At 45.7% G+C, this 27,994-nt stretch overlaps 1 protein-coding gene and 1 long non-coding RNA gene across 4 annotated transcripts; one reads left to right on the top strand and one right to left on the bottom strand.

The window, feature by feature from the left end:
- Positions 1-111: 111 nt before the first annotated feature.
- LOC119481717 lies at positions 112-8,012 on the bottom strand. The gene is made up of 3 exons (XR_005205252.1): positions 7,931-8,012; positions 7,547-7,806; positions 112-2,014 (listed from the first exon to the last, which is right to left on the bottom strand). It is a non-coding gene; the product is annotated as an uncharacterized LOC119481717 (long non-coding RNA).
- zbtb4 (zinc finger and BTB domain containing 4) lies at positions 7,575-27,423 on the top strand. Of its 3 annotated transcripts, none has more exons than XM_037758757.1 (2): positions 7,575-7,708; positions 18,933-27,423. In XM_037758757.1, exon 2 carries the CDS (start codon positions 18,949-18,951, stop codon positions 24,367-24,369), a length of 5,421 nt encoding a protein of 1,806 aa, XP_037614685.1. In that variant the 5' UTR covers positions 7,575-7,708; positions 18,933-18,948; the 3' UTR covers positions 24,370-27,423. The 3 variants fall into 3 exon arrangements, with proteins under 3 accessions (XP_037614685.1, XP_037614683.1, XP_037614684.1); XM_037758755.1 differs by lacking the exon at positions 7,575-7,708 and adding an exon at positions 12,245-12,400; XM_037758756.1 differs by lacking the exon at positions 7,575-7,708 and adding an exon at positions 12,407-12,540.
- The last annotated feature ends 571 nt before the right edge of the window (positions 27,424-27,994 follow it).

The raw sequence follows: 27,994 nt of genomic DNA, 5'->3' as shown, positions 1-27,994 counted from the left end.
ATTGCATAATCTCATTTATTTAATGTAATGACAATGCAACAGTACTCAAAACAACATCTTGTTGTGTTATTTTGTACTGCCCTTTTGTTTAAATAAAGACATAAACCAACCTGATCTGTGGTATTGTTTTTATTATTGAGCAGTTAAATAAATCTTCATAAATGTCATGTCCAAATATTGCATTCATGTTAATAGTTTAATGTGCTGCCACCAGCATCTTTGCAATCATCTTTTTTTTGGCAGGTACAGACAGCAGTGAAAGGCATCATTCAAGCCCAGAAGCAAGGATATAGATGCCTCATCTGCAGTATCCTTATGGGAGTCAAACCATGTTTCTGTTTGGAATAATGTTAATAATCTTAAATGCATTGCCAGGTTTGACATGCGTAGAAGAATGTGACAGTGAATCACTTTGTTCACCATGTGCCATGCAATACCATGACTATACAAAGGATTCATTATTGACCAGCTGGCTCCCTCCTCTGGCTCATATTGAGAATGGACAGCATTGCAAAGGCATTGCACAACCACGTTTTCAATGCGGAAGCGGGTCCCACCAGGCTGTCAAAGGGGCTCCCTCTACTGCTGCAAGCAGGTTAGTGCATAAGATGCACATAAGAAGTTTGAAAAATCTATAGCACTGTAAAGGAGTTCTGCAAAATGTTAGCATGATATTTTTCTGACTATTTGAGGATTACAAGTGAACTGTATACAGATACATCTGGGGAGTGCCTGTAAACATATCATATACCATGCCTATTGGGATTGAAGCTGTCTGGTAATAATGGCAAACTCTAAATGCCCTTAAGAAAACACCACAATTGACTACATACTGTATATGGCAAAAGTACATTTACTCAAATACTGTGTTTTGAGGTATTTGTATTTTGCTTGAGTCTTTCCAATTTATGCATCTTTAAATTGTAACTACTACATTTCAAAGGGGTATTATTGCAATTTCTACTCTTCTACATTTAATATTGCTAACATTTGTCCAACCTCATCCTGCTACAGCTGTAAAATGCTGCTTACATAATCATCTAGTAATATAACCAGAGCTATTCAGTATAATAAGTACTTTTAAGTTTAATACTTGAATATATAACATTTTAAATGCTTTAAATTGTTACTTCTCAGTATTTTTACACTATTGTATTGTTACTTTTACAGCATCTTATTTGTTCCTCCACCACTGCATTGCAATTTATACAATTTATACATGTAAGTTTACTTTAAACGGGATGTTTGCAAAAGCTGAAAAATTCTTAAAATGTGTGAAATTATGACTTCTAATTTCAAGGCGCTGAATGCTTATGAATACAGTTTAATTATTTCATTTCTTAAAGATATTGCAGTGTTGTATTGGTGAGAAACCCACTGTTGACTTACCTTAGATTTTGCCTAAATTTTCTGTTATGTCAGTGATGGAATTGGTCATATTTTATTTATTCTAATTGACTCTAAGTAGTGTTTTAAAGAGCTAAAAAATCTGAAATCCAAGCTGATGAAACTTGCAATTACCCTGATAACATTAGGCCTAGCTGAAGAACAGTCTCACAGCTAGAGGGTCGCAGGGTTCGAATCCAGCTTGGGGCCCTTCTGTGTGGAGTTTGCATGTTCTCCCCGTGTTAGCGTGGGTTTTCCCCGGGTTCTCTGGTTTCCGCTCACACCCCAAAGACATCCAGGTTAGGTTAGTTGTTGACTCTAAATTGCCTGTAGGTGTGATTGTGAACGTGAATGGTTGTCTGTCTCTATGTGTCAGCCCTGTGATAGTCTGGCGACCTGTCCAGGGTGTACCCCGCCTTTCGCCCAATGTCAACTGGGATCGGCACCAGCACCCCCGCGACCCCAAATGGGATTATCAGTTACGGATAATGGATGGATGGATGGATGGATGAAGAACAGTCAATGGTTTTGGTAGTTGCACTTTCTCTGCATGATCTGTATGGGTGGGTGGCTATAGGTTGTCCACAGTGGTTGCTCTTTTAGAGCAGGCATCACAGTGATGTAGTGTCTGTGAAAAGAAACAAAAAATAGTTCAGACTGTTGGTATAATTAGGTCTAATTTCTTGTTCCCAGTTCATATATTGGTATAGTATATATTCACGTCGCAGCATGTGTTTTCCTTCCAGAGGCATTAATTCCGGGAAGGGGTGATGATTCGTGTATCTAGGGGGAGCTCTTGTCTGTTGATGTCAGAGCCTGACAGTGGAGTTGGTGGGGAGAGGTAGGGAAGGGGGGGGGGACTTTGTAGCATAATAAAGCAGGCGAACAAGGAGGGAGGGAGAAACAGACAGGCAGATGCAAAGCATGGTGGGAGGAGCAGACTATTTATTTTTCAATCTAATTTACAATCAAAACGTCTAAACTATAACTGCACGCCGGTTACTCCAGAAGAACAGCAACCTCATTAGATGTGTTCAGCCAGTGAGTCATTGCGCCTGAAGCACAATCCACCAAAAAACAGTAACCATCCCCAAAAAAAAAAATCCGTTACTGTTGAACTAAAATCCAAGGCAACATGTCCCGAAGGCTGTGATGCTGTTCTTTGGATAAAACATCCTTGCGGAACATGAAATGGAGAATTTTTTGCGGTAAAGTTTGTGAATCAGAATTCTGGGAACATATTACTTTAAAAATACCAAGTCGTGGTCTACAGTATCAGCTGCACCATTACAAAAGAAGTTTGTCTAGTCATGGCCATTTTGAGTGAATCGCCTGTTATTATATGAATGAGAATGAATCGGTTTTATGCTGCTGTATTTCCCCTTAAGTTATGCACCAGGATGTTGTTTTGTAATAAAATCGGGTGACGCAGGATCGGAGGCATGCTCTCTCCGAGAGCCCATTGGAACCGAACAGGCCGGCCCATTTCTGTCCGCGAGAGAATGTCCTGTTCTTTGGGTGTTTGTTTTGGCTGATGTCAGCTCCTGCCAAGCGTCTTCATCTTTCTTTTATCCTTCCTTTTACCGTCCACACACCCTTTCAGACCTTCCAAATTCTCCTCTACTCTCTTCTTCTTTTTTTTTTTAGGCAGCTCATTTGTAGAGGACAGACCCAAGTGGGAATGTTAAGTCAGCTAGTATTTGAGTTTTGCAGGAGATCTACGTTTTGTTAAGGTTCTTTTCAGCCTCTTCCTGGAACTATCTGGGTGCTAAATTAATTGCTCTTGATCCTACCTCGCGTTGCAATCGGCTTAGTGCTAATCTGGGGTTCTCACAGTGCAGCCAAGTCCTGTCCGGGCAGTGCTGCTGCACCGAGCTGTCCACTGCTCTCTTCTCCCAAGGTTTTGACCTCTGGCACTGTCTGTCAGGCTCCTCTTTGCCATACACCGTATTTTTTTTCCACTATCATTCTCCTCTCACTCATTGTGAAGCCTCATTTTTTTCATTTTAATCAACTTGTCCTACCTCTTTTCTGTACAGTCCACCCTTGTAGTCACATGACTGCCTTTCCTCTCTCACAGAAGCGTCTCCTTTATTGTCTGCACCTCCCACTTGCACTCAAAGCTTCATATTTTCTCTGACTCCCCTCGTCAACTCTCCCATCTTCCCTCCCTCACTGCGTTTCCTTCACCCCTCTCTCTCGCACACTAAGCCTCAGAGATGGCCACATGCTGCCTGCAGTGGCTCTCCTGGTCGTACCACTCGCCCTGCCTCTTTTCTCACTTTGTTGTGTTTAGTTTCTCTGCTGTGCTGCTGTTTTGTTTCCCGCTGGCATGATGCCATTGCCTCTAACCATCTGCCTCACTTTCTTCTTTCCTTTTCCTTTTCTTCTGATGTCAGTGCAACTATTAGTGATTTATTATTTTATTTTTGACCACGGGATAGGTTTATCTCATGTTGCCATTGATCAAAAAAACCCTCAGCATCTTTCTTTTCCTTTCTCATCACAAGACTTTCTCGGCTCCCCGTCTTTCCGGGAGGCTCTGATTGAAGTGTCTGCGTGCTATTTAAAGAGGCGTGCAGAAAAAAGCAGGGTTGTTTACAGTGCCCTCAAAATACAGGCTGTCTAGAAACAGGAAGTACCATCGCCCCGAAGCGAACGCAGCAGCACACACCGTCCGCCAACATGCGGCCACTTCCTCCTCCTCCTCCTCCTCCTCATGACCGAACAGAGGCTCCAGCAAAACAACCCTCACGCTTATCAGAGAATTATGCACCCCTCCCCTCCGCTGCCCGTCCTCCTGAATGGCGCACATACACAGCAGGCTTTTCACCCCTCCACCATGTCCTATCTCGCTTTCTCCCATTCTCCTATGCCAACAGCCCCCCCCAACTCCCCTCTCCCTCTGACTGTCTCTTCGCCAGTACAGCATGCCTGAGTAGCTGCCTGGAGATGAAGGAGCTAATTAATTTGATTTAGCCGTCCTCTCTCTCTGGCAGTGGAAAAACCAGCCGTCCGTACCCCCCCCCACCTCCCTCCTTCCCTCCCTCCTCCACACCGTATCAGGCACCCCTCCCAGATGATTTTCCACCTATCCTTTCCAGTCTCCTTTGGCAACGTCCACACTCCGAAACCCTCTCTTCGTCTTCTTCTTTGCTTTTTTCTTTCCTGTTATACAACCATATTTTGCCAGCTGTTTATTGCGTATCAAACTGATGTAAATTGCAACTCTCTTGTGTGTCCTACACCCATCTAATTCCTTTTTATCAAAAAGCATTTTATCTCTTGTGTGTGCCCGGGGACAGTTTGTGTGACACAAACATGCGTGCCATAGCTCAATGCGTCTGAATCCGGCCTGTCAGACTACGTGCGATGAAACCCCACTTCTGTCACTTGATACTCTGATGGAGCCGCCCATTGAGTTATAATAGAAAAGTCACAACTGTATAACTATCTGACATAACTCCATGAATCTTTCCGGTGCTTTCATCCTTTACAGTATATAGATCTCAACTTTGCAGCATGCAGGTCGTGGACATCTGCTCAGGATAGCCTCTATGGGGATATGTGTGTTTTAGTCCTTCAGTGTCGTCTTGCAGGCAAGGGGTGGTGCAGTGTTGAACTCGCTAACTCCTCTACTGAAACTTAATGCATTCTCAGTTTTTTTTTTTGTTTCTCCTCTACTGAAACTTGAAAAGCTGAAAAAGCCTGAACATTTTGTCACTCAGCTGCTGAAGAAATAGAGTTTTTGTTAAGCTGCATTGCTTCATAGAAAAGGTCACAGAGGACACGATCAATGATTTTTCTCTTCAACTTTCATGGGATCACAGGAAAAAAAAAATTCTTGATCTCGATATGATGGGCTTATTTCCTTGAGGTCACAAAATGTTTTTTGTGATACCAGCAGTTTTTTTGTTATTGTGACCTTTTTGGCTTGTTGCTCCTAAAATTGAAGCAGTGTCTATTTGCGACCCCTCGTCGTCACCGGTCTACTGGTTGTCATTGAGCTTGAAGTATCTAATCTCATCTAGCTTTAAAGAGTAATTGTGCACTAAATAGTTTGTGACAGAAAGACATTGTTGCACTGACCTCTGGATTGAAAGTTAAAATTCTGCTGCAGTTCTGACAGAGGTGTTGCGATATGCCGGTACTGACCATAATCGTGATATTTAAAAATGAAATATTGATATCATGTTAATAATACACATACGATAATACCGTTTAAATAATCCAGCGTCTCTTAAATCATTTTATATATACAGTTATGGTTACAGACTCTCACACTTTTATTTTGAGTTTAATTCATTTGACAAAAAAAGACACAAAACACACAATAAACAAACATGAATTTGACTGATGGCATTATAATTTTTTTATTTTAAAATGTTTCTATAGATATCGCGATAATGTTATCGTGAATTCTTTTGGCCATGATAATCGTGGAGTAAAAATCTAATATCTTGACAGCCCTAATTATGACCATGTGATTTATTGGAACAAAGTATTCATTCTTACTTATGTACATTTGTATTATACACAGCTGCTTTGTCAGGAAATGAAATAAAAAGAAACCATTCACAGTTCGGCAAAGAAACATCAAAAATGATAAATCATGGCATCATGTGTTTCCACATAGAGAGGAATCACCGAAAAAAAAAAAAATCTTAAAAGGAACAGATGTTAGCACCTTATAACTCTGGTAATCTAAAATAAGTAATTACTGGAGCCTGTCGGGTTGAAAATATATCTGTCTTTACGTGGAGTTTGGCTGTAACTTGTCCAATTGTATACACTTTCATCTGTCTTGTCATTATGTAGGTGGCAGTGGTTTGAGCCAAAATAAAGTTGTCATTTTTTTGCCACCAATAAAGCAGGCCTTTCTCTTTCCTATTGCTCCATCGGGGATTGCTCCTATAAACAATGGGTCTAGTGGTAAATCAATTTTTAATATGGCAAGTATGTCTGTGTGAACCCCTTCCCAGTATAATTTCAATTTTGGACTATCCCAAAATAAAAATGTGTGTGCGATCTCCAACCAGTTTACAATCCCTCCAGGACAAATTTGTTTTACTTCTGTCATATTTTGATACAATGAAAGAAGTACTTAATTTCCAGTTGAATTCTTTCCACAGTGGGCTATGTGTTACTTTATGCTGACCCGTGTGATTTGACGTGTTTCCACGTGAGAAAGGATGTCGGGGGCAGAACTCTAATATTTCAATTTTTATTACATTTTTGCTGGCCCGGTTGAAATCCACTTCACCTGGGCCAAGTTGGAGCCTCAGAATCTCTTGTAACATTTTATTAGATGGGTTTTCTACACCCCCTTGATGCGTCAGGACGAGATTTTGACACATTACTGGAAAGAAAAATATATGAATATGCATGTTTGACATATATCTGGCACATAACAATGCACAGTGGAGTAACGCAGCAATACACCCGGGTACTCAAGATAACAACGTAGAAAATCATGTCATCTGACCATTAAAGGCCGCATACTTCCTTAATAAATTAAATAAATGTGCTCATCTGGAATAGATGGAAATGTATTGTTTCTGTTAACATAGATAGCATTTTGATAGACAAGTGGTTAAATAATAGGATTTTTACATTGGTCAAAAGATACAGATTAGGGGATATCATTTTTATTTTTGCTGGACTCGTGAACTCATAACATGTCCGCATTAAGATATGTGAAAGAAGTGAAAAATCCATGCAGTGGAGGTACATTGTGCTCCGAAATATGAACTGCAGGGTACTTCAGCCCCTAAAGACTTTCATTAGAATGACATTTAACCTTTTAATTCACTTGTGTATACATCTTACATTGTGATTAATATTAATTTACTATTAATTTACAACTTTGAATTTTGAAAAAGAAGGATTTGCATGAAATGTCACTGCTGTCCTGACTTTTGTTTTTGTAAACAGCAGAGAAGCGTTAGCTCAGGACATGCTCCAGCACGCTCATCTCTTCCTATTTCAAGGGAGGTTTCATCAAGTTATACACTATACCGTCCCTGTGTCTGTAAGACAACACTGAGGGCTTCAACACCCATTCCCCATGTGTGCATGTGTGACTTCAAATGTAAACATTCGTCACGCTTATCTGAACATGTACTTGCAGAAAATGCATGTGCTGTGGTTTTCACTCTACCTCTCTGTCCTCACATGTCTGTGCGCAGGCTCCAGACGCTGGAATTGCAGCGTCGTCCTTGTGAAGCCACCGCTTCCTCTTTAAGAAACCACCGACATCTGAACTCCTCGAGCGTCGTTTGACTTCCCACTTTGATCTCAGTCCAAGTCAGCTGGAGAGCAGGTTAGTCATCCCTTCTTTCAGAGCACTGAGGATGTTTACTAACCCTTGAGCGTGCCTCAGGATATATTCACACACACATGTACCAGTTCAAATTCAGCCTGAGTTTAGGAAGAAACAAATATTATTAACAGTAGACTAATGCACTGTTACTGATTATGTAACAGTGCATTCACTGTATCTTTTCTGATCTACCAAATGAAAACCAAACTTTAGATTTGATACCTGATATGCACGTCAAACAAAGCTTGCATTGAATTTAACACGTTAAGTGCACTAAAACCAAAGACAGCCTGCCTGCAGCCTGCAGGCTGCATTTTGGGAACTGTCAGGGACGATGAACTTTCCCTTCCTTGTCCAATATGAAATAAATGATTCACTCAGCTTTTTTTTACTGGAACCACAGAGCACATTTGTTAGGTCATTGTGGGGCCATTGAACTCGGAATTGGGAAATTATTGAAGTTACCCAGTGGGGTTTTCATTAGAAGCAAACAAAGTTTTATTTACATTCATATTTTTGGGCTAAAATGCATTGGGGTTTACCTCAAAGCGGCCGTAATGAATATTTTTTATGATAACAATAGTTATAATGACTGTGTAATGTGAAAGGGGTTAGAGTGATGAATCCGTAGATAATTATAAACAGACTTTCAATAAAGCTCTTCACTTTTGATGCTCAAGCAAACCCAGACAGGGCGAAAAAACGGCAAACCACCTGACGTCCTGCATCGCCCCATCGGGGTTTATTTCACAACAATGACTGACTCGCTGTACATTATCCCACTTATTACACAGCTACTTACTTAAGAAATCAATAATTTTACACAAAAAAGTGATCCTCCCAAGTCCAAGATCAGCACTGCGTCCATAGCAACGGTCTGTTATTCATAGCAGCGGTCTGCTATAAAGAAATACCCGACCGTAGAATGCCGTAATTGACCAATCATAATCAAGTATTCAACAAAGCCGTGTAATAAACACAGTTAACAACTAGCTGGTTAACATAGTGAAGCATTTAGCAGCTAAAGAGCCAGATATTTCCCGCAGGAGTTGGTGGCGACCAAAAATTGAGCTAAAATGAGAGTGAATATTGTACAAAAACATGAGACCAAATGAATGATAATGTTGCTCCGTACCTGTTGGATGCATAAATAGGCAACTGTTCGCTAACAAGTTTTCCATATCAACTACAAAGTTGGTGATATGTCAGTTTCGTGGTCACGGCTTGTTTCTGCTGCCCCCATGTGGTCAAAAAATGAATCGTTGCAGGTTTAACAAACATAACAACAAATAAATTTAGTCTTACCTCTTACATCCATAATCATAAATCTGCGTTGTTCACATCGGCTTGCGGCCTTCTTCTCCTCTTTTATTGGCGCATTGGTACCTTATATTAGCGTTGCCAACTGTTACTGCCCTTCACAGTCCGCAGAAATGTGTTTTACTTTACCCCCAACGTGTGTGCATATGTTTCGTCATGCACATGCTGGTAGACCATGACGAACAAACAATACAAGGACCCACTTATCAAAACATTGCTCCTACTGCGCTGCTAGTGAGCAAACACTCCGCAGGGTGCCTTTAACTGCACCATTTACTTAAGTGTGTGTGTGTGTGTGTGTGTGTGATTTATATGATAATTGTGCTGGTTGTCTTTCCATTTTCTGGTTGTTTTATTCTTTAAACAGTCAATTGTGCTGTTTGGGGGGAAAAAATTGGACCACGTTATATCTATATAAAATAAATGTGTTTTAGTCTGCCGAAGAAATTTGTGTTCCCCGAAATGTTGATAACCACCTCATGAAGTTCTCTAGACCGGATTCAATACTGATCTTAATGGTTAAATATTGAAAGTCTTGTTGAGCTAATGGTTTAAATTTTCCACCAAGATGGCTTCCTTGGTTCCTCCATCTTTGTGTATTCAGATATGTGTGTCGCTTGGTAGCACAGCATGAAAAGCTATGATCACGTTTGGCCAAACATCCATGAATGGGGACGGCTGGACAACGGGGGTGCCTCTGAATACAGAGTTTGTGGCCGGCTGCAGCCACGGGACAATGCCCGCACACATGTGTGGACCGACTGGTCGCACTCCTGAAACACACACACACACACACACACACACTATTGTCTTTGCCAACGGGCAATCTGCTTCACACACACAGCCTCTCTTTCTTTTGCTTTTCGCACAGACAAATTGTTACTTCTAGTTTTAATTTTACTGTCCTGTCCTGAAGCTACTCACAACTGCTGTCATGTGTCCAGTCCACACACAACCAGCATGCTTTGAAAGCGTGCAGAAGTGCATGAGAGAGGACGGGTGGTGGTGGTGGGGCAGGGGGAGAGAAAAAAAAAGTTCGTCCAACTCCAACAGCCAGAGAGGTCACAGGAACAACACCCAATCCCAGAGCGGTTCCCATGGAGACAAGTGTGGCAGCGTACAATGAGGGTAGGAGAGAGTGATGAAAGAGAGGGAGAGAGGGAAAGGGCAGGGGAAGAGTAGGAGGAGGGCGGGTTGTTGGCGTCAAGGTTCAGTTGGTGGGTACCGGGGGGGAGTCAGGGGGGTAGCAGCTCCACTCAAAAGGACAGTGGGAAGTATAATGGTGTCGAAGCATAACAGTGCTAGAACATTCTTCCACCCCTCCTCTCATTTTTTCTGCCCTCTTGTTCCAGCTGATAGAATACCTCCTGATCTAAGGCCGCCGAGCGGCTCACGGCCGACGGAGGGGGACATGTGGAATTTCCACAGGCCATGACGTGCGTGGACCAGAACGAATGTTGTTGTTGTGAGGCATTTTGCATGGATACGGATGAATCAGAAGTGATATCCAGCTGCACGACTTGATGGGGGTGCGGTGGCGCCTTTGTTTTGGTGATGCGTATCAGTTGTGATGTAAAACAAAACAGGAGCCAGTAGTTTTTAGTTTGGCCACGTGTGTCAGACACACACGCTGACCTAAAAACAGTTATTTGACATGACCGGCATCGTCACTGATAGCACTTGAACCCTTTTAGCTGAGGGCGCGGGCAATCGAAGAGTGTCCCTGCCCCAGGTTCTGTCCTTGTCTCTCCACCTTAACCCTCTTTTCTCTTTTTAAAGAGCACCGATTTTACGTATGAAGATCAGTTTACACGTCAGTTTAGTCAACAGTTGTATAATGTCTGGAGGGAGCTTTCTAAAGTCTGAGAAAGTAAGATTGTGTGTGATTGGGATTGGCACAGTGGCAGAGGGCTCAGGCAAAAAAGTTGATCCTCAGGCCCATTTCACCAGATTTGTAACATGCAAGCTGCGATTTGCAACGTTGCACATTTCAAACGCCATACCCTAGCATGCAAGAGCTCCGTAGGACTCGCAAATTTATCCGCAATTCGCAGCGACAATCCTTTGTGTAATGCGATGCGTGTAAGCAGTGTTCACAGATCACCTTTGTTTTAGCTCAACTTTTCCTACAACCAAAGGTCAACGTCATCTAGCACCATACTGTGTTGGGCAATCAAATGTGTTCAAATACGGTAGATAATTGTCAAGACGGAGGGTAGAATTATTGTCGCTATGACAACTTTCCAAGGTTGTCCCATCGGCACGGCACAGTCTGTTGCGTTGTTTTCACACAGTGCTATTTTGGATCTGAACGCCCTTCAAGGTTAGAAACTAAGTAAGTGGAGTTTGAAAGAGACTAGGGAGAGACTAGTGAAAGATGCTATCAAGTTGCATCATGGGAAATGTAGGATCCAGCGTTTTTTGGAGCTTGGCCCATACTTTAGGTCGTGATATCTCGGCCTCTTCATCATTCATTTTGACAATTCTTTTTTAATCTGTCCCTCGTACGTCCTTGAACTTTATGGAAGTGCAGTGCTAAGTCGCCGGAGTAGCCCTTTAATGCCTCCATTTTTTCCCTCAACTTCACTTGTTTCACAGAGTGCTCCCATCCGCCATTTGACTACCGCCAGTTTGTCCTCTCACTGTCTCGCTGTCTCTCTCTCGCTCACTCTCCCCTCACTCCCTGCTCTGTGTGTCGGTCCGTCCGTCCGTCCGTCCTTGTGCCCAGGTTTTTTGAGTTGGCGTGGTTCCTGTTTGTTTTCAGCCATTTTGGGGACTTGCAGTGCTCGTAACAAACTGCTTAAATGGCGTCCTCTTGCTTGCTTGCTCTCCCACTCTGTCTCCCTCTGCCTCTCCCTCCCTCTCCCTATCGCTGGGCTTTGTGTATATAAAGTAGTGTGTGTGTGTGTGCATGAGTGTATGTGTGTGCAGAGAGAGGGAGAGAGGGAACAACACTTCCAAATAAAAAGAAGATTGGATTCAGTGGGGGGGGGGTTGGTGGGGAGGGAGTGCTGGGGGGGGGGGATTCACTTGCTGGAAAAAAAGAGCAAAAACACTAAGAATCGTGTGTCAGAGGCAAAAACTGGAGTGAGAGAGAGAGAGAGCAAGAAAGGGGGAGTGAGAGAGAGCGAGCAAGTTCGAGTGTGAGAATCGCTCCTGCCCTCTGTCTTCACACACTGCTGCCTGTATGTGTGTGTATGCATGTGTGTGTGCGCACCGCCTCTCCCTGCGCTCACTCTCTCTCTCTCTCTCACACACACTCAGACGTGCGCATACACAGACCAAGGGGGAGAGAGAGAGAGAGAGAGGGAGAGAGGGAGTGTGAGGGGAGAGAACACATCGCAGCAGAGATGCAGCAGGAGGTTTTCCGAGGTACGTTCTCTTGTATGCTTGCCTTCCTGAGAGACAGCCAGAGAGAATAAGAGGCTGAATTCTGTTGTTTTCCTGCTTGTTTTTCTGCTTCACTCTGCTGCGGCGGTGGTTGCTGCTCCGCGCGTGAACAGGAGAAAAAGGTTTCTATTTTACTGTGCGTGTGTGTGTGTGGGGCGTGAGTGTTGGTGGGTGTGCGTATTTATGCAGTGCGTGTTTGTGGACGCGAATTTATGTGTGTGTGTGCCTGTGCTGGGTCTGTCTGTGTATGTATGTATGTGTGTGTGTGTGTGCCAGTAACAGGCCTTGTCTCTCTCATCCTCCCCTCTGTTGCTGGCGCACCACGCAGTTCTTTTTCAAGAGCGATGACTCGTTTTGAGATTGTGATGAAACTTTTAATTTATCGAAGCCTCTTGCATCTCTGTGATTCACCGCAGACGGGTGGGGGCGGGTGTGTGGGGGGGGCAGCCAGCACACGTCAGAACAGATATGAGCTTTGTTGTTGGGGGTCTTAACATGGTGGGCCAGTCTCCCAATCCTGCTCATCAAGTTACTACCAACATCAGACGAAGTGTTTTGGGGGAAAAACTTGCATGCAGGCGACGGTAAACATCTCTAGTTCCACCGACTCGGTTCTGTCTCTTATTTCGGTCACGGGCCGCCCAGTTTGTCCTCCATTTTACCAGCCTGTTGTTTAGCTGGAGGTTGTCTCTCGTAGAGCAGCAGAGGGCATATTGATGTCACCAACCCCGTTGTCGCTGCCCGAAGCTTTACTTTTTTTTTCTCCCCAAAACAACACAGCATCTGCTGCCAACTACTCCACATTCCTGGTTTCCATGGATGCCAAGCCAAGCCCCCGTGCTCAATGTATGGATATATGATCTACACTGCCACAGGGGTCATAGGTCAGACAATATAGGAAGTGTACTTTCTCGCTGCTCTGTGGTGTCACACAGATGATGTTGTCAAAGCGGTGGCAGTGTGTGTTTGGGTCACACATTAGATAGATGTTTGCTGTATTTGTCTTTGGGCCTTTTTCTGCCACGGGCATAAAAGTGCTAACATGCAAGTCTTGCAGATTGCCAGACCGCTTTGTTTGATTATGCAGTTTTGTTTTTTTAAATGCCACAAACATAAAGGATGTGGACGCATTCAGGAAACTGGTGCAGCGCTTCATCTTCTCTAACCTGCCGTAGTTATACTTGCAGTTTATGGCGACTGTTGTTAACATGCCGCTCCGGCTCAGCCTCGCTAATACTCAGATGTTTCTTGGTTGTTTGAGACGGAGAAACTCCAAAGGGGCTTTCACACCCCCCCTTCAACAGGGACCGCGCGTGAAATTGAAAATGATTTTGGGGAAATTACCTCAAAAAGGTCACCGGTGTAGTGTTACTGCTCTCCAGGGGTACTTTTTTTTGGCCTTACTGTTCCCGAATGCCTCCCTTGATTCTGTTTGCAGCGAGCAGAATTATGGGAATTACGTGCTGGGCTGAGAGTTAACACAGCGTGGAGAGTATGGCGTTTTAGACATGGGCAGGTTCGCTGGTGCGTGGAGCGGCATGCGAAAACACCACCATACGACAGTTTACACATGGGGAGGGGGGGAGAAGAGGGGGCTCGCAGTCAGTCATGCTGAGGGGGATCTGAAAGACAAGGAAACCATGAAATGTGAACATAGGCGAGACGTGTTTGAAGTTACCCCTACCTCCCCCGCTCCCACCGCCACAACCACCACTACCACCTCCGCTCAACCACTCCCCAACCCATACCAACTTCCCTTACCCTTACCTCCTCCCTCCCTCCATCCCATCTGGCTGGCTCCACCACGCTCTCTTGGCCGGGGGGTTGTGGAGAGTTCAGTAGCTGTTCTTGCTAACGATGCCCCCCTACCCACCCACGCACACACCCTCATGTGCACACATACACCCTCCTCTTCACAGACCAACTGCTGCTCCGATAGTTGGGCCCCTCTGGCTGCCCCTCACTGGGGAGAAAGCCCAACCGACACCTTCCTCTTTCCACATGCTCCTCGCCGCTGGCTCACCGGCTGGAACACCGAGGCCCCCCACATTCTGCCTCGCAGGCACTCCCCTCAACCCCTCCCACACACACACATGACAGCACATCATTGCTAAAGATATAGGTAGAGGATCATTCTGGTTTATTACGACTTGGGTCCGTATTTATTTTGACCATAATTCCTGTCAGTAACAATAACATTGCACTCAGTAAACTCACTGACCCTTGTATGGAGACTGGCCAATCATGGATTTTCTTCATTTTCAGGCTGGTTTTGTGGATTTCGAGCTAGTCGTGGTTAAATGTTGTGCCTGGGGCATGTGTAATAGTGATAATCTTACCCAGAGGGGTTGGAAGGAGATTTAGGTTTTTAAACGGTAAAGGTTTTCTACGTAAAAACCTGTGAAGCTATCATTAGCAGAGATTAATGATGTAGTAGAAGTAAGCACTTCTATGCCACGCTAGCTACTGAAAGTATCCTGAATGTATACACATGCTGCTTTTGCTTTTTAATGATTGTAACAGTGAATAAAGACCTACACAGGTTTACAGTCGGTCTCGATCACCAGGGGATGGTGGTTCACTTCTAGGCTGGCTTTACTCTGGGATACTTTCACGCAACTAAAAGCCAGATAATTTAGTTTTATATTAGATAATGAAAGCTATAGGGAGTCACAATTAAACTTAGCTCTAGATTTTGACTTACCCTACTGTGCAAAAACATTGTTGTCTGTATATATGTTTGTCCTTCTCATGAGTTTTCCCTCAATTTTAACGTCCTCTTCATTTACAATACTCCACCGGCAACTTATAATGTGAATGTAGTTCTCAAATGCGTATTGTAGTCCTTTCTGTCTACTTGTCTTTGATATTTCAGAATGATTATTCCAGAAACTTTGTATTATTGACTTCGGAATATTTCTCACTGATAACGTTGAAAACGCCATATTGACACACCGGGTGTGAAATCTTGACAGTCTTAGTAACAGTAACCGAGGGTGGAGGGGCTTAGCGAAGGGTCTTAGATCTGTGAATGCGGTGACATTGCTAAAAAAAAAAAAAAAGAATTGCAAAGAGGAAATACAAAAATTACAGACCGACTTCTTGGTTCAGCTTTGACCTGCAGTACTTTAGGCACAGTTTTCACAGTCAGGTTACTGTAGCTTTGTGAACACACAGGATTTCTGTTCAATGACAGATAATTACCAACATTTGGGGTGTGCCTACTATCAGTTTCATCTCAGAATACAGTGGTTTACATCATCTCTAAAGTCATTTACAACCTGTCCACTGACCACCCGTTTTCCTTTCCCCCATCCGATTATGCCTTAGCGACGTAGTTGTGCTCCCAGATCTGAGCAACTACTTTGGTGAGCACAATGATAGCCAAAACTATGAAAATAAAACCAAAATTGTAATCAACCAGAATTGTCCTTTAACGGTGAGGGTACAGGGAAAGCAGAGATGACTTGATTGTTTTAGCTGTACTCTATTAATGACATTTTAATGAGGGTTCGGCACAAATGTTAGCTGTTTACATTCATATTGAAATGTCAGAGTAAATTAAGTGGCACTAAAACAGTATTACAAATGTAATTTAGCTATGATCAGACTTTTAATCCTCAATTATAAGAAATATTGGACCAAATAGCTTAAAACTGTTTATTTGAGATTCACGTTAAGGTTTAGTTTGAACTGCGTATGACAATACTTCTGGTTAGATTTCTGAGGATTTCCTTTGAGATGGAAGATGGCAAAAACACAAAAAAAGACAAGCATGGTAATTGAATCCTAACAGTTATTTGTCTGTCAGCACAAGTACCAGTTTCAGTGTGGAATAAACAGATTGCTCAACGGCTGGTTCAAGGCCTTGAGCTGGCGCACCAGCCAAACTCCTCTGCCGTCCTGCCTTATGTTATGCAAGGCCACTTTAGCATGATGTTCCTAGTGACTGATTGACCGTTTAAACTCACTGGATTACTAACTAATGGTTTCCAAGGTCATAAAGTCATCCCTGTTTGTCAGATGCTAATGGCAAAAATAGGTCAGAGTCAAATAGTAAAACTTCTGCTGTTTTGAATTGGTCCCATAATTCAAGCAGATGATGTGTTAGGATTATTGAGCCAAACAGAATAGTGTTGACTTTATTTTGTCATTTGCCTCTGTTCCCTCTGCCTGTCAGTGAAGAGCTTTTGTCGTTATAAGAAAGCCAATGCGCTTGGTCTAGTTGGTCCAGTTCTAATTTGTTCTGCACCAGCTGAGAACCTGTTCGTGCTATGCGGTTTTGTTGCGCCACAAGCGTAAATAGATGAACACTTCATAGGCTGACCATCGTGTTTGTTTGTGCAGAACATCCTGTTGCAGAGAGGTGTGGGAACAGGGCTGCTGTTTATTTTGATTTTGCTTAAGGGTCCTCGCCACAGTCATGGTCACATTTTGTTTGCGTGCTTGTTTGTGAGTTGCACAGAAGGATGCATGCGTGTGAATCCACACATCTGCACAAATAACAAAAAGAGGTAAAAGTGTTTTTCTGCATGCGCTATGCGTTTGTGTACACGCTCCTGTACGTATGAGTAAATCCGGTACATTTAAAGCGTGTTAAAAAGCTGCCTGTCACAGTCAGATGGCGTGTCGTGCAGGCTCTGCCTGTGCAGCGGCTGTGTGCGTCACAGGGAGATAAAAAAAAGAGCGAGGGGGCGTCATACGCATTTTCCTGTCCGTGGCGCAAGCATCAGATGAGATGGTGAAATTTTTAGCCTTAGCACCGTCTCTCAGTGTGTCCGCCCACTTGTAGCAGACTGGCGCTTGCCATAAGGGATTTCCTGCACAACATCTATCGCTCAGCAAATGTGAGGCCTGTTTCAATACAGAGCAACAAATCATGGCAAGCCTGGCGAGACACGACTGTGCATCCTTGTTTTTTAGACGCGCATCTTGAATAAGCACAAACTGTTTTGTTGTCCCCGCACAACGTAAACCACTGCTTGCACTAACTGTGTAATTAATATACACTTAATGTTTGACTTTTGTTGACTATACTTCATTCCACCTGTACCCTCAGTCTCAGTGCCGTGTTGCACTCAGATTCACCTTTTTTGGTTTTGAATGTCATTTACAAATACTACTTTGTTTATGCCTATGTCTGTCTTGCCTGTGGGCATGTATGAGTGTATGTACAGTGCTGTGTACACATGCATGTTTGTTTGTGTGAGTGCATGTGCGTGGTTATATGTTTGTCTATGTGCTGGTTGCTTTTTTCTGTGCGAGTGTTTGCCTGGGCTCCTGTCTGTCTGACAGTGCAGTGTGTCCGACTGTTCCTGTTTCAAAACCCCCCCTCCCTCCTCTCTCTTTCTCTCTGTCTCTTGCTTTCTCTCAGTCTCTTTCTCTCTCTCTCCCTTTTTCTATCACCCTTTCACTCTCCCTCATCCTCACCCTCTCTCTCTCACTCTCTCTCGCTCTCTCTCTCTCTCCCTCTCTCTCTCTCCCTCTCTCTCCCTCCTCTTCCCTCTGCAATAACAGTGCTGACCTAGTTTCTGCCTGTTCAGGGCTGCCTGTGGAATTTTACAGCGGCCTGCCTTCCTGGCTCCTTTGCTGCTCGAAAACGCAGGCAGAAAAGCATGACTGGGGATTTTTCTTCTCGTCGCATCATTATGGCCTTATACTGTCTCCGTTCTTATCCCCAATCTGCAGACCTAACTAAAATGGACCCATTTTAAATAAGTAATAACGGGCAAATTCCCTATCGCGCGAGAATCTGCAGCTATGTTACATATGGAGAATTTGTAGCAGGACTGCATCCACCACCATGGCAGTCGAATTAGAATGGAAATGAGAATAGCCTGTCGCTCATCTTCTACAGCTTAGCTGAGATTGTACCGGATGCAGAGGGCGGAAAAACACCCCTTCTCTGTGCATGCAATCTCCTTCCCTTCTCCTCTTCCCCTCTTTCTCTCCCCCCCCCCTCGCCTTTGCCTTCACAAATAAATGGTTAGAGTCATGCCCGGCAAACACTAGCCACTGCCAGGAATGGCTAACAAGGCTCTTGCTCAAATAGCAAGAGAGCGGGACTATTTTTACGTGCGCACTTCGGGCCATGGATCTAAGTCAACGCTCTATTCTGAGGGAACCTTGATTAAATCTGAACGCCTTCCAATTAGGCATCGGGAATGTTGTGTCACAGCCGAGAGAGAGATGGATCTCTGGAATGCCTTTTCTGAAGGCTTGGTTGTGGCACGCTGAAATCCAAACCAGCACTGCCGCAGATTCATTCCTTCCCCCTACCCTCTCCCTCCTTGCACTCACCATTCCTGGCTGAGCTGCTGGAGTTCAGCATTGCTGGGGCATTTAGTTTTCTTTTCCGTTTCTCAAAAGTGTTCCACGAGCGTCATGACTGCTACTGCAAAAAGCTTTGAGTGTAATGTTAATTCTTTGCTCTATGTCGATGTAAATTTACGTGTTGTACGTTTATCTTAGGATGTTTATAATGCTAATGTATACTTTCTGATTTCTCTTTCAGATTTCGGGGGCTGGTCATGGTGTCCGGTGAGAAGGTGTGGGACCCCCTCCACGCGGGCCTTCTTCAGTCACGTCTGAGTGAGCAACACCTGGCTACTGGGTTAACTCCCCTCTGCAACATCACACATAGTGCGACCAAGGACGCCGCGTGCCAACAGAGTCAGCGGTTGTCACCTTTGTCTTCCCCGCCACTGTCATTAGTGGCTGCAGACACCCTTCACCCGGATCGGGCCCCCTCACCATTACACCTGCCTGTCAATTTCTACGGCTCGAGCAAGATCGAAGGGCTATACAAACCAGTCCACTGTCTTCGAGCGGCCTCTCAGCCTGAAGAAGAAGAGGAGGAGGAAGGGGAAGCTGAGCAGTTGGAGATGAAGGGTAAAAGGCACGGAGGCCGGGGAGAGGCAATGATGGAGGACAGGCTTGAGGACATGGCTGATGGACCTAAAAATGCAAAAATCACCCTAAGCTTCCCACTTAGTGCCGCCCCCCTCCCAGCCTCCCTGACATCTCCAAACCACTGTCGTAGCTCCTCCTCGTCCTCCCCTTCCCCTCACCGACGGCGGCCATCCTCCAAGAGCTCGGACGAGGGGTCGCTGTGGAAACTGGATGCTACCATGGACGTAAAGCACAGACCTTTTAAGCCCCCGAGGCATGACAGCTCTCCGTCCTCTTCTCCTTCCTCCTCCTCATCTCCCATGACTGTTCATGCACTTAGCAGGAAGGATATAAAATCCCCGCCTCCTCTGAAGTGCTCCAAACTCAATCCAGAGACTCAGTTTCACAGGTCGCCCCCGAGATCCTCCAGCGGGTCTTCAGGCGGCTCTTATGGCGGCGATGGATGGGACAGGGTGGCCAACGGTACAGCATCACCCTCTCAAACCGCCCAGATCCTCTTCAGTCTGGGCACATCAGCTTTTCAGAGAGGTGGGGATGCAGAGAGGAGAGAGAAAATAACAGGAAGACCAGTTGGAAAAGCGGGAAGCCCTCATGGACCAAGTCTTCACCCACCCACCCTCCACCTCCCTCCCCCCTTACCACCACCTCCTCCTCCCCCATCTGAGGGTCTTACCGCACCCCCTCACTCGTCCTCCTACTCCCCTACCGACAGCCTGAAGCCCGAGCTGATTTGCGGGGTGTGCCATCGCCTTTTCAGCTCGGCCTCCTCCCTGACAGTCCACATGCGGCTGCATCGTGGCAGCCGCGCCCTCAGTTGCTGCTATTGTGGCAAAGTCTTCATCCACAGCAAGAGACTGCAATCCCACGAGGCCTCCTGCAGGGTGCCAGGCTTACCCTCCAACAGCCTGGGCCCTCCTTCTCTCACTGTGCATCCAAAGGAGGAGCCGCTGGAGGAGGGCGAGGTGAGAGTAGAGGGGGGAGTGATTGTGGGACAATCAGACATCAGCAAGGCGCGGCCGGGGAAGAAAGCGCGGAGCCTCCTGGCGCGTATCCAAGGTGATGATGCAGCAGCCGCAGAGCTGCTAGCGGGTGATGAGCACCATTTTGTGAAGGTGGTGGATGGCAATATCATTTACTTCTGCTCCGTGTGTGAACGTTCCTACATGACCCTATCCAGCCTGAAACGTCACTCCAACGTACACTCATGGCGGCGCAAATACCCGTGCCATTTCTGCGACAAGGTCTTTGCCCTGGCAGAGTACCGCACAAAGCATGAGGTGTGGCACACAGGAGAGCGGCGCTACCAGTGCATCTTCTGCTGGGACGCCTTCGCGACCTACTACAATCTCAAAACACACCAGAAGACCATTCATGGGATTAATCCCAGCCTCATCTCCAGTGAAAAGACAGCTAACGGGGGCTATAAGCAGAAAGCTAACGCCCTCAAGCTCTACCGCCTTCTCCCCATGCGCTCCCAGAAGAGACCCTACAAGACTTACAGTGACAGTTTGCATAATGGCCTTCTACTGCCACCATCTGATTCACCCTCCCTCTCTCTGCCTGGCCTGGGTTGTACTCTGGACCCTGGGGACCTACAAAGCATCATCAGTGGGGCCCACCCTCAGAGTGTAAAACCTGACCCAGATGACTTCCCTGATGGCTTCCCTGTTTCTGTGTCTGCGGAGCACGGGGACCTCTCCACGCTGACACCCCTCCCCCAATCGGACATGCCCCAAGTTAGAAAACATGAGAGTGAGGCCCTAGAGTTAGAGCAGGGGAGAGGCAGTTTCAAAATGTCTAGTAGCAGCAAAACCAAAACTCCCAAGACTGGTAGAGGCACAGAAACGAGCATGCCTTCTGTGATAACATATGGCCATACAAAACCCTCTGTCATAGTTCATGGAACAGCAGTCTCATCCTCTGTCATCGTGCATAGCAATCAGGTCACCTCTGGAAGTGAAAAAAGCCCAATGAGCAGCCCATCCCCTGAAGCCAGCAGCAGTCAGACTTCACCCAAGGGCATTCCCAGGCCAATCAAAAAGCATAGGGATAGCGCAGATAACCACAGAAAGAGGTCAAGAGACAGTTCAGATACCACAGAGGGGGGTAGTGCAGAGACAGGCAGATTATTTCACAAATCACGCAAAGCCCACAGCAAGAGTGTCATCTCTAACTCAAAGCAGCTGTCAGCATCTGTAGGGTCACAGGTCAAAGAGGCAGGGCCACTGTGCCAGATTACTGTACGTATTGGTGAGGAAGCCATAGTGAAGCGCAGCATCTCCGAGACAGACCTTCGGAGAGACAAGAGCCTTTCTCCCCCTAAAACCAAACGGAGTGAAACATCATCTGTGCACTCCCACCACCATCACCATAAACACCGCCTCCACCGCAGCCTGGAAGAAGAGGATGATACAGAAGGAGGAGATTGCGAGGAGGAGGTCAGGAAAAAGAGCTCCAAATCTCCCAATGAAGTGAGGGAGTACTACTTCCGTCGGGAGGTGCGTGACCCGGACAGTGACCAAGACACAGAGGATAACTTATGGCGGCCTTACTACTCCTACAAGCCTAAGAGAAAGGCCCAAGCACATCTACAGAGGGTCAAGAGCTGGCAGAGGAAGCTAAAGTTCAAGCGCTCCATCCGTTTGAAGAGGAGGACAGACAGGATCAAAAACCGTGTGAATAAAGAAACAGAGAAATCACAAGATGAGGAAGAGGACAGGGAGATTGAGGAGGCCGAAAAACTGTCAAAAGCTAACAGAGACGAGGGAGAGGGGGAAAAGAACGATTATCTCTCTGCCCCTTTAAAGGAGAAAAACAAAGACGCAGAAGAACAAGTGAAGGAGGCCTGTCATGAGGTTTCCACTCCTCCTCTGCACTCTCCAAAGCCTCCTCTGTCTACCTCAGTGGCTCCTACGGGAATTAAGAGGCGGCCTTGGACTAATGGGAATGCAGCAGAGTGTGGTACATGTGGCCGCTGGTTCTCAAGCCCCAGGAAGCGAGACAAACACGAGCTGAGCCATCTGCTGGAGTTTGTGTGCCTCTTCTGCCGTGCCACTTTCCCCTCAAGGGATAAGTTGGAAGACCACCAGAGAGTCCAGCATCCCAAGCCTTCTGAGACATCCTCTGTACCCCCGAAAGTGGCACTCTGCGAACAAGTCGAAGGGGTCGTTGTTAAATCTGTGCCAGAGATTGCAAAGTATGACGAAGAAAAAGGGGGGCAAGCAGGGAGTAATTCTAGTCCAAGTCGCCTAAGCAGAAGAGCATTATCAAGACACACCTGTCCACAGTGTCACAAGGTGTGCAAGACATCGTCAGCACTGACTCGCCATATCCGACGCCATGAGTTAAGCAGTTCCCCAGAGAGAGAAAAGGAAGAGCCAAAAACAACAGAGGCAGTTGTTAACACTGTTAGCAGAGACCTAGAGACTGAAAAAGCCCAGGCTCCCTGCGCTCTCTCTGTTTCAGTTATCAGCTATTCAACACCCGACCCGCCCAGCAGTGGCGAGTGTTTGGCATCACAGCAGCACGACGACCATCTCAGCGAACTGACACATGAACATCAGATGTCAGAATCCAGTGACAAACATGAACTGACACATGCAGCTCTAGAGAGAGAGCCCAGCCCACAGATTGCAGACCCTCCATTAGAAAGCCTGGTTAACCTTACGCCCACTAAACACGAATTCACGCCTGCCGCACCCTCCACTCTCCAGAGCGTGCTCGTCATGAACGGACCCGAATGCCTGGACTACCGCACCCCCAGCAAAAAGAACCAAGACAGCCAGATCCACAGAATACCCAGCCCTGTGCACATCGTGGCATCCACCAACACCTCTCCAAATGTGCCCATGACGTCACAGACCAGAATAACCACTGCTGCTCCTCCTGTTTCCATGACAACAGCTCTCAGCTCCGAGGGGGGATTCATGAAACGGGATGGGGTCATTATGGACCGAGAGAGGCAGGGTGGGAGTGGTTTATTTCTACATGTAGGTTATGAGGAACCACCTCGGGTCCAAGATCTCAGAGTTCAGTCCCTGTCCAGGAGTCCCTCTCCGGATGAAGCACAAGACCTGACCATGTCCTCTATTCTAGCCAGAGAGAGGGAGATAGAGAGGCAAAGGGAGAACGAGAGGGAGCTGGAGAGACAGAGGGAAAGGGAGCGGGACAAAGAAATGGTGAAAGAGAGAGAAAAGGAGATAGAGAGGGCCCATCAGATGAGTAGAGTTGCACACGCCCCACAGGACCAGATTTCTCTGTTGGTCCCTAAAGAAGAGCCCTTGAGCCCTGTGCCGTCCCCCCAGCATATCCCCACTCAAACCACTATGAATGGCTCCTCCTCACACAGGCACACTCCCAAGTCCCCCTGCCGGTCCCCCTCAACTATTGGCCTCCTAGCTCAAGCCAACCGCCAGGTTCACTCCAGTTCACAAGGACTCGACAGGCTCCCACTGCCCACTGGAGCAGCTGGTGCCGGTGACCGCCCCTCCGCCCACGCTCTGCTTCTCCCCCGAGCCCCTCAACCACCTGAGCCGGAGCACCACGATACCGTTTCTTCCAGAGATCCCCAGCAGGGAGACGTCACCCCAGTGGGCTACCACGGCCAGAATTACCCCCTACCCCTTATTGTGCCGGACAGCTACCGCTCTGGTAAGAAGCAGGAGGAACACCTGCTCATGTCCTCCTATCCTGCTGGAGCTCTTCCCTTTGGCCCACTGGGGAAAATGATGGTCCCTAATGGCGGGGACCTGGCTAAGCTGCCATTTTATCCGGACCCTTACCAGCTGCTCTACGGACCGCAGCTGCTGGCCTACCCCTATAACCTGGCCGCTCTTCCTGTGGCTCTGAATATGATGGCACCTGGCGGGGACAAGGTGGAGCCTATGCCTTTCCTTCCTGCCATCTTCAACTACGCGGCCACTGCTGGGCCCTACATGGGCGCAGCCCCGCACCACCTTGTGGCAAATCCCAGCCTGTACAGCAGCAGCAGCGGCAGCAGCAAGAAACACCGAGACAGCAGCAGCAGCAGCAAACCGTAGGACACAGAAGCACTATAAGGAATATATTTCAATGGGGACGGCCTGGCCTGTTTAGGATGGGAGCGGGAGGGGTGCGTGCTCACTGGGTCACTGAGTACACTCGCACGCTACCCCTGCCTCTCTTTTTATTCAGTAGAGATCAGAGCTAGGCATTAAATCAGGAGTAGGTTGAAGGGAGGAGAAGGAGCAAAGAAACGGGGAGAGGGGCCGATATTCTAGTGACGTATCATTACTCCCCTCTCTTTACTCTCGCTCACCTTTCTCCGTGTCTCTCCTGTCTTGCTGTAGTGTGTCGTAGTTCTAGAGCTTGATTAATCTTCCTCTCTGACTCATTATATTATCTATAAGAATAAGAACTGCTAACAGGGTGTGTGTTGTGTGAAAAATTAGTTCAGTCTGCTTCCCTTTATAGTCACCGCATAGCGAGGATAAACGCTCTTCAGGGAAGGCTTGTGTGGGCAAGGATAGAGGGATGAGACAGAAGAGTCCTCGACACAGTTGACGGTGGAGCATTAAGCAACTCGAACCTTGCGTCATGTTTGTACGAGCGAATGCAGGTGTATCCTGTCGTTAAAATAGTCCATGAAAGTTATATATGAGCATGTATATGCACATGTATGTAGGGATTTGTGCATGCAGAGGTGGGCTTGAGCAGCAGGTATTACTGCGTACGTGTGAATGTGTGTGTGTGTTTGTGAGTATGTGCGTGTATGGTTAGATCATTCCGTGTGAGACTCACACAGCATTCCTACTCGAGTCGGAATAGCTACTGTAGGTCAAAATGTAGAAGTGCATTTAGAAAGTGATTCATATCCAAATCATTAAGAAGTCAACGCTGTGGCCGGGTGTGAGTCTATGACAATGACAGATCATCCGAGCTTCTAATGTCTCAACTAACCTGGCGACTTTGTGGCCAGATGGCACTGTAGGATCTGTATAGCATTCACCATAGTTTATACCTTATGTGCACAAAACTAGAAAAAGTAGTGGTCACTTAAAGGGGACACTTGTAGCTGCTTGGGATATGTAGCTGGCCACTGGGCAAGAATTAAAGGCTGGTAGGCCATTGCACTTCCGTTTTTCATCTCATTTCCTTCACATAAAAAAAGGAAAAGAATAAAAACCAGTCAGCCTTCATCTTGCGTAGCTTTTTCCTCTTTGATTGGAAGAGGAAAAGGCTCCATTTCCTAAGCCAGGGAAGAAGAAAGTGACAGCAAGGAAGGAAAAACGAAAAATGGATTCAGGGTATTGAGTTGTTTCTGTATAGGAAAAGAAATATATGGGCACAAAACTGTTGGACTCTGAGTCAGAAGGACCCACAGAAATGAGTTTGGGGACAAAAAGAAACTGCTCCCCCACTGGGGGGTGGGAGGGGAAATAGCCTGAGCTATTTCCCCTCCCACCCTGTGTCATTTACTAAGAGGTAGGAAAAAGGCTGAGCTTAGCAGCCAAAGTGGTGGCCGAACTCCCCAGGTGCCCTCCTGGGGCCTTTTTTTGTTACGTGTAATGTTATCTCTATATGTTTGTTTTGTTAAACTATGTTGTTGTTTATGTTGTTTAGCCCTCTTACCAGATGGAAAAATGGCTTCAGTGAAAAGGGGGAGTAAACTTAAAAATATGAATGTAAATTTAGTCATGAGGTTAATGAAGTACAGCTGCATTAATGGTAGAGTTGGTTTTCAGTTCCTTTTTGTTTCCGTTATGACACAAATAACCTGTTAAAGAACCGTATAACGTCTGGTATGCATATATACAGTAGTCCTAGGAACATGTCAGTAAACTTGGGTTCTGTATCCACAACGCATGAGCAACACTTTGCTTCCTAACCGTTTATATCCTCGGCAAATCTGGCATTGTGCGCACAGCTTTTGTTTTTCTGTTTGATATTTTTCTGGCTCTCTTCATCTTCCATATATCTGTTGATTTTTTTTTTTTTTTTTTTTTATTCATTATAGACCGCAGTTTGGAACAATTCCACAAAACCAGCTGCCACATTTACGTCTCAAAGTCACTATTTAGGAGCTGTTTAATTCTCCCTCTTCCCTCAAGCATACACTGCACCTCCTCTGAATGAAGTACATATGTTTCAGTGTGCGTGCATGTGTGTGTGTGACGGGGCACCTTTTTGGTTCAGGCAGGAGTGGTAAAACACACTGTGACCAACTGCAGGGGCGCACAAGCATCCCCTTGGGTGTGGTTACAAGCCTTTTTTGCGTGTAGGCGTACGTGTTTTGTGTACGAGAGTGAGTGACTGCGCGAATATGAAAACCAAAATAAATCTGCCTGAGCAGCATATCCCTTGGCAGTATACGGGCCACCTGTTATTTTTTTTTTGTTCTTTGACACTTTCCTGTGAGTTAGTTTCAGTGTAAAAAAGCCTTGCTGTCTCCAATACACTATCTCAAGCCATTCCTGTAGATGGACATGTATGTGTTTTTGGACCATTTCTTATGCCATCATGGTTATCATACAGACCAAAAGCATGCAAAAATCGACGTATTGTAGTGACTGGACTGGAATCTGGTGGTAATATACAACTATTTACTGTATGTTTTAGTTTAAATGAATGTGCCTCTGCTTTGATATTTAAATAATTATCTATAGAAAGATGTGGATCTGCCAGATTTCAACTGTTAAGGTGCCTTGTTATGGCATAAGAAATTTGAAATAGCAAACGAACGTTTTCTTGAGAGACGACAGATTTGGAGATAGATTTCATGGCTTTGTTTGCTATGAAGCTGTTCATAGACGTAGGGGTGTGGCTAAACTGTTTTTGGTATCGTGTACATGTCTAGGGTAATACTGTGCCATATAGAGCCCACAAAATATGTTAATGTTATTTTTAAAAGATGTTTTAATGTTGCCTGATGACTTTGTCTTTAGATTTGATACAAAGGCTTGTAGCCACAGCTCTCCCAAAGTCTGTAGTCTCCTTTTCCGACATTCTTCCTGTTCTCTCTCTCTCTCTCCCTCCCCTTGTTTCTGTCTCCCTTTCTTTCTCTTTGCTGCAATCAAACAAAATAAAGTATTAACCTGATGACCCAATGAAATCAACTCTAGTCTGGACTCATGTTTTATTTAATAACGGTGTCTCCATTAATCTTTACAAGTTGATCTTAATCTGAACCATGTGCTTTAAGTTGTTGTTTCGCATCGTTTGATCCTCCCCGTGAATCCGCCAGTGAATTTAGTGATTTAGTGAAAGCAGAATAGATGGCGGTCATCCTTTGCACTTTTAAGCACATGGTCCATTAGTTGATTCTTCTATCACTGTGCATTCAGTGTTCATTTAAAGGAACAGTGTGTACCATTTCGTTACGCCGCCTGAAACTAAGAATCGTGTTTTTGTAAGCTTAGAATGAGCCGTTTATATCTACATAGGGAGCGGGTCCTCTTCAGGGAGTCCGACATGTTTCTACAGTAGCACAGAACGGACAAACCAAACACTGGCTCTAGAGAGAGCCTTTCGCGTTTTTACGTTACCTGAAGGCCACCGTAGTTCTCCGTCACGCTTGTGAAACTGTGGTAATGTGTGCCGCATAGTGCAAAACCGTGGTACCGCCAGCCACCCTCTGACTTCCGTTGCTCCTAAAGTAGTTTTATTACGGTAACGATGGCCTTTGAG

This window comes from Sebastes umbrosus, chromosome 22 (assembly GCF_015220745.1).
Source record: "Sebastes umbrosus isolate fSebUmb1 chromosome 22, fSebUmb1.pri, whole genome shotgun sequence".
NCBI classification, from domain to species: domain Eukaryota; kingdom Metazoa; phylum Chordata; class Actinopteri; order Perciformes; family Sebastidae; genus Sebastes; species Sebastes umbrosus.
The sequence above is the reverse complement of the archived record's forward strand: the minus strand, read 5'-3'. Positions and strand labels throughout refer to the sequence as shown.

What these genes read in the sequence shown, in the direction of transcription:
- zbtb4 (XM_037758757.1), top strand. Translation starts at nt 18,949, where the DNA reads ATGGTGTCCGGTGAGAAGGTGTGGGACCCCCTCCACGCGGGCCTTCTT.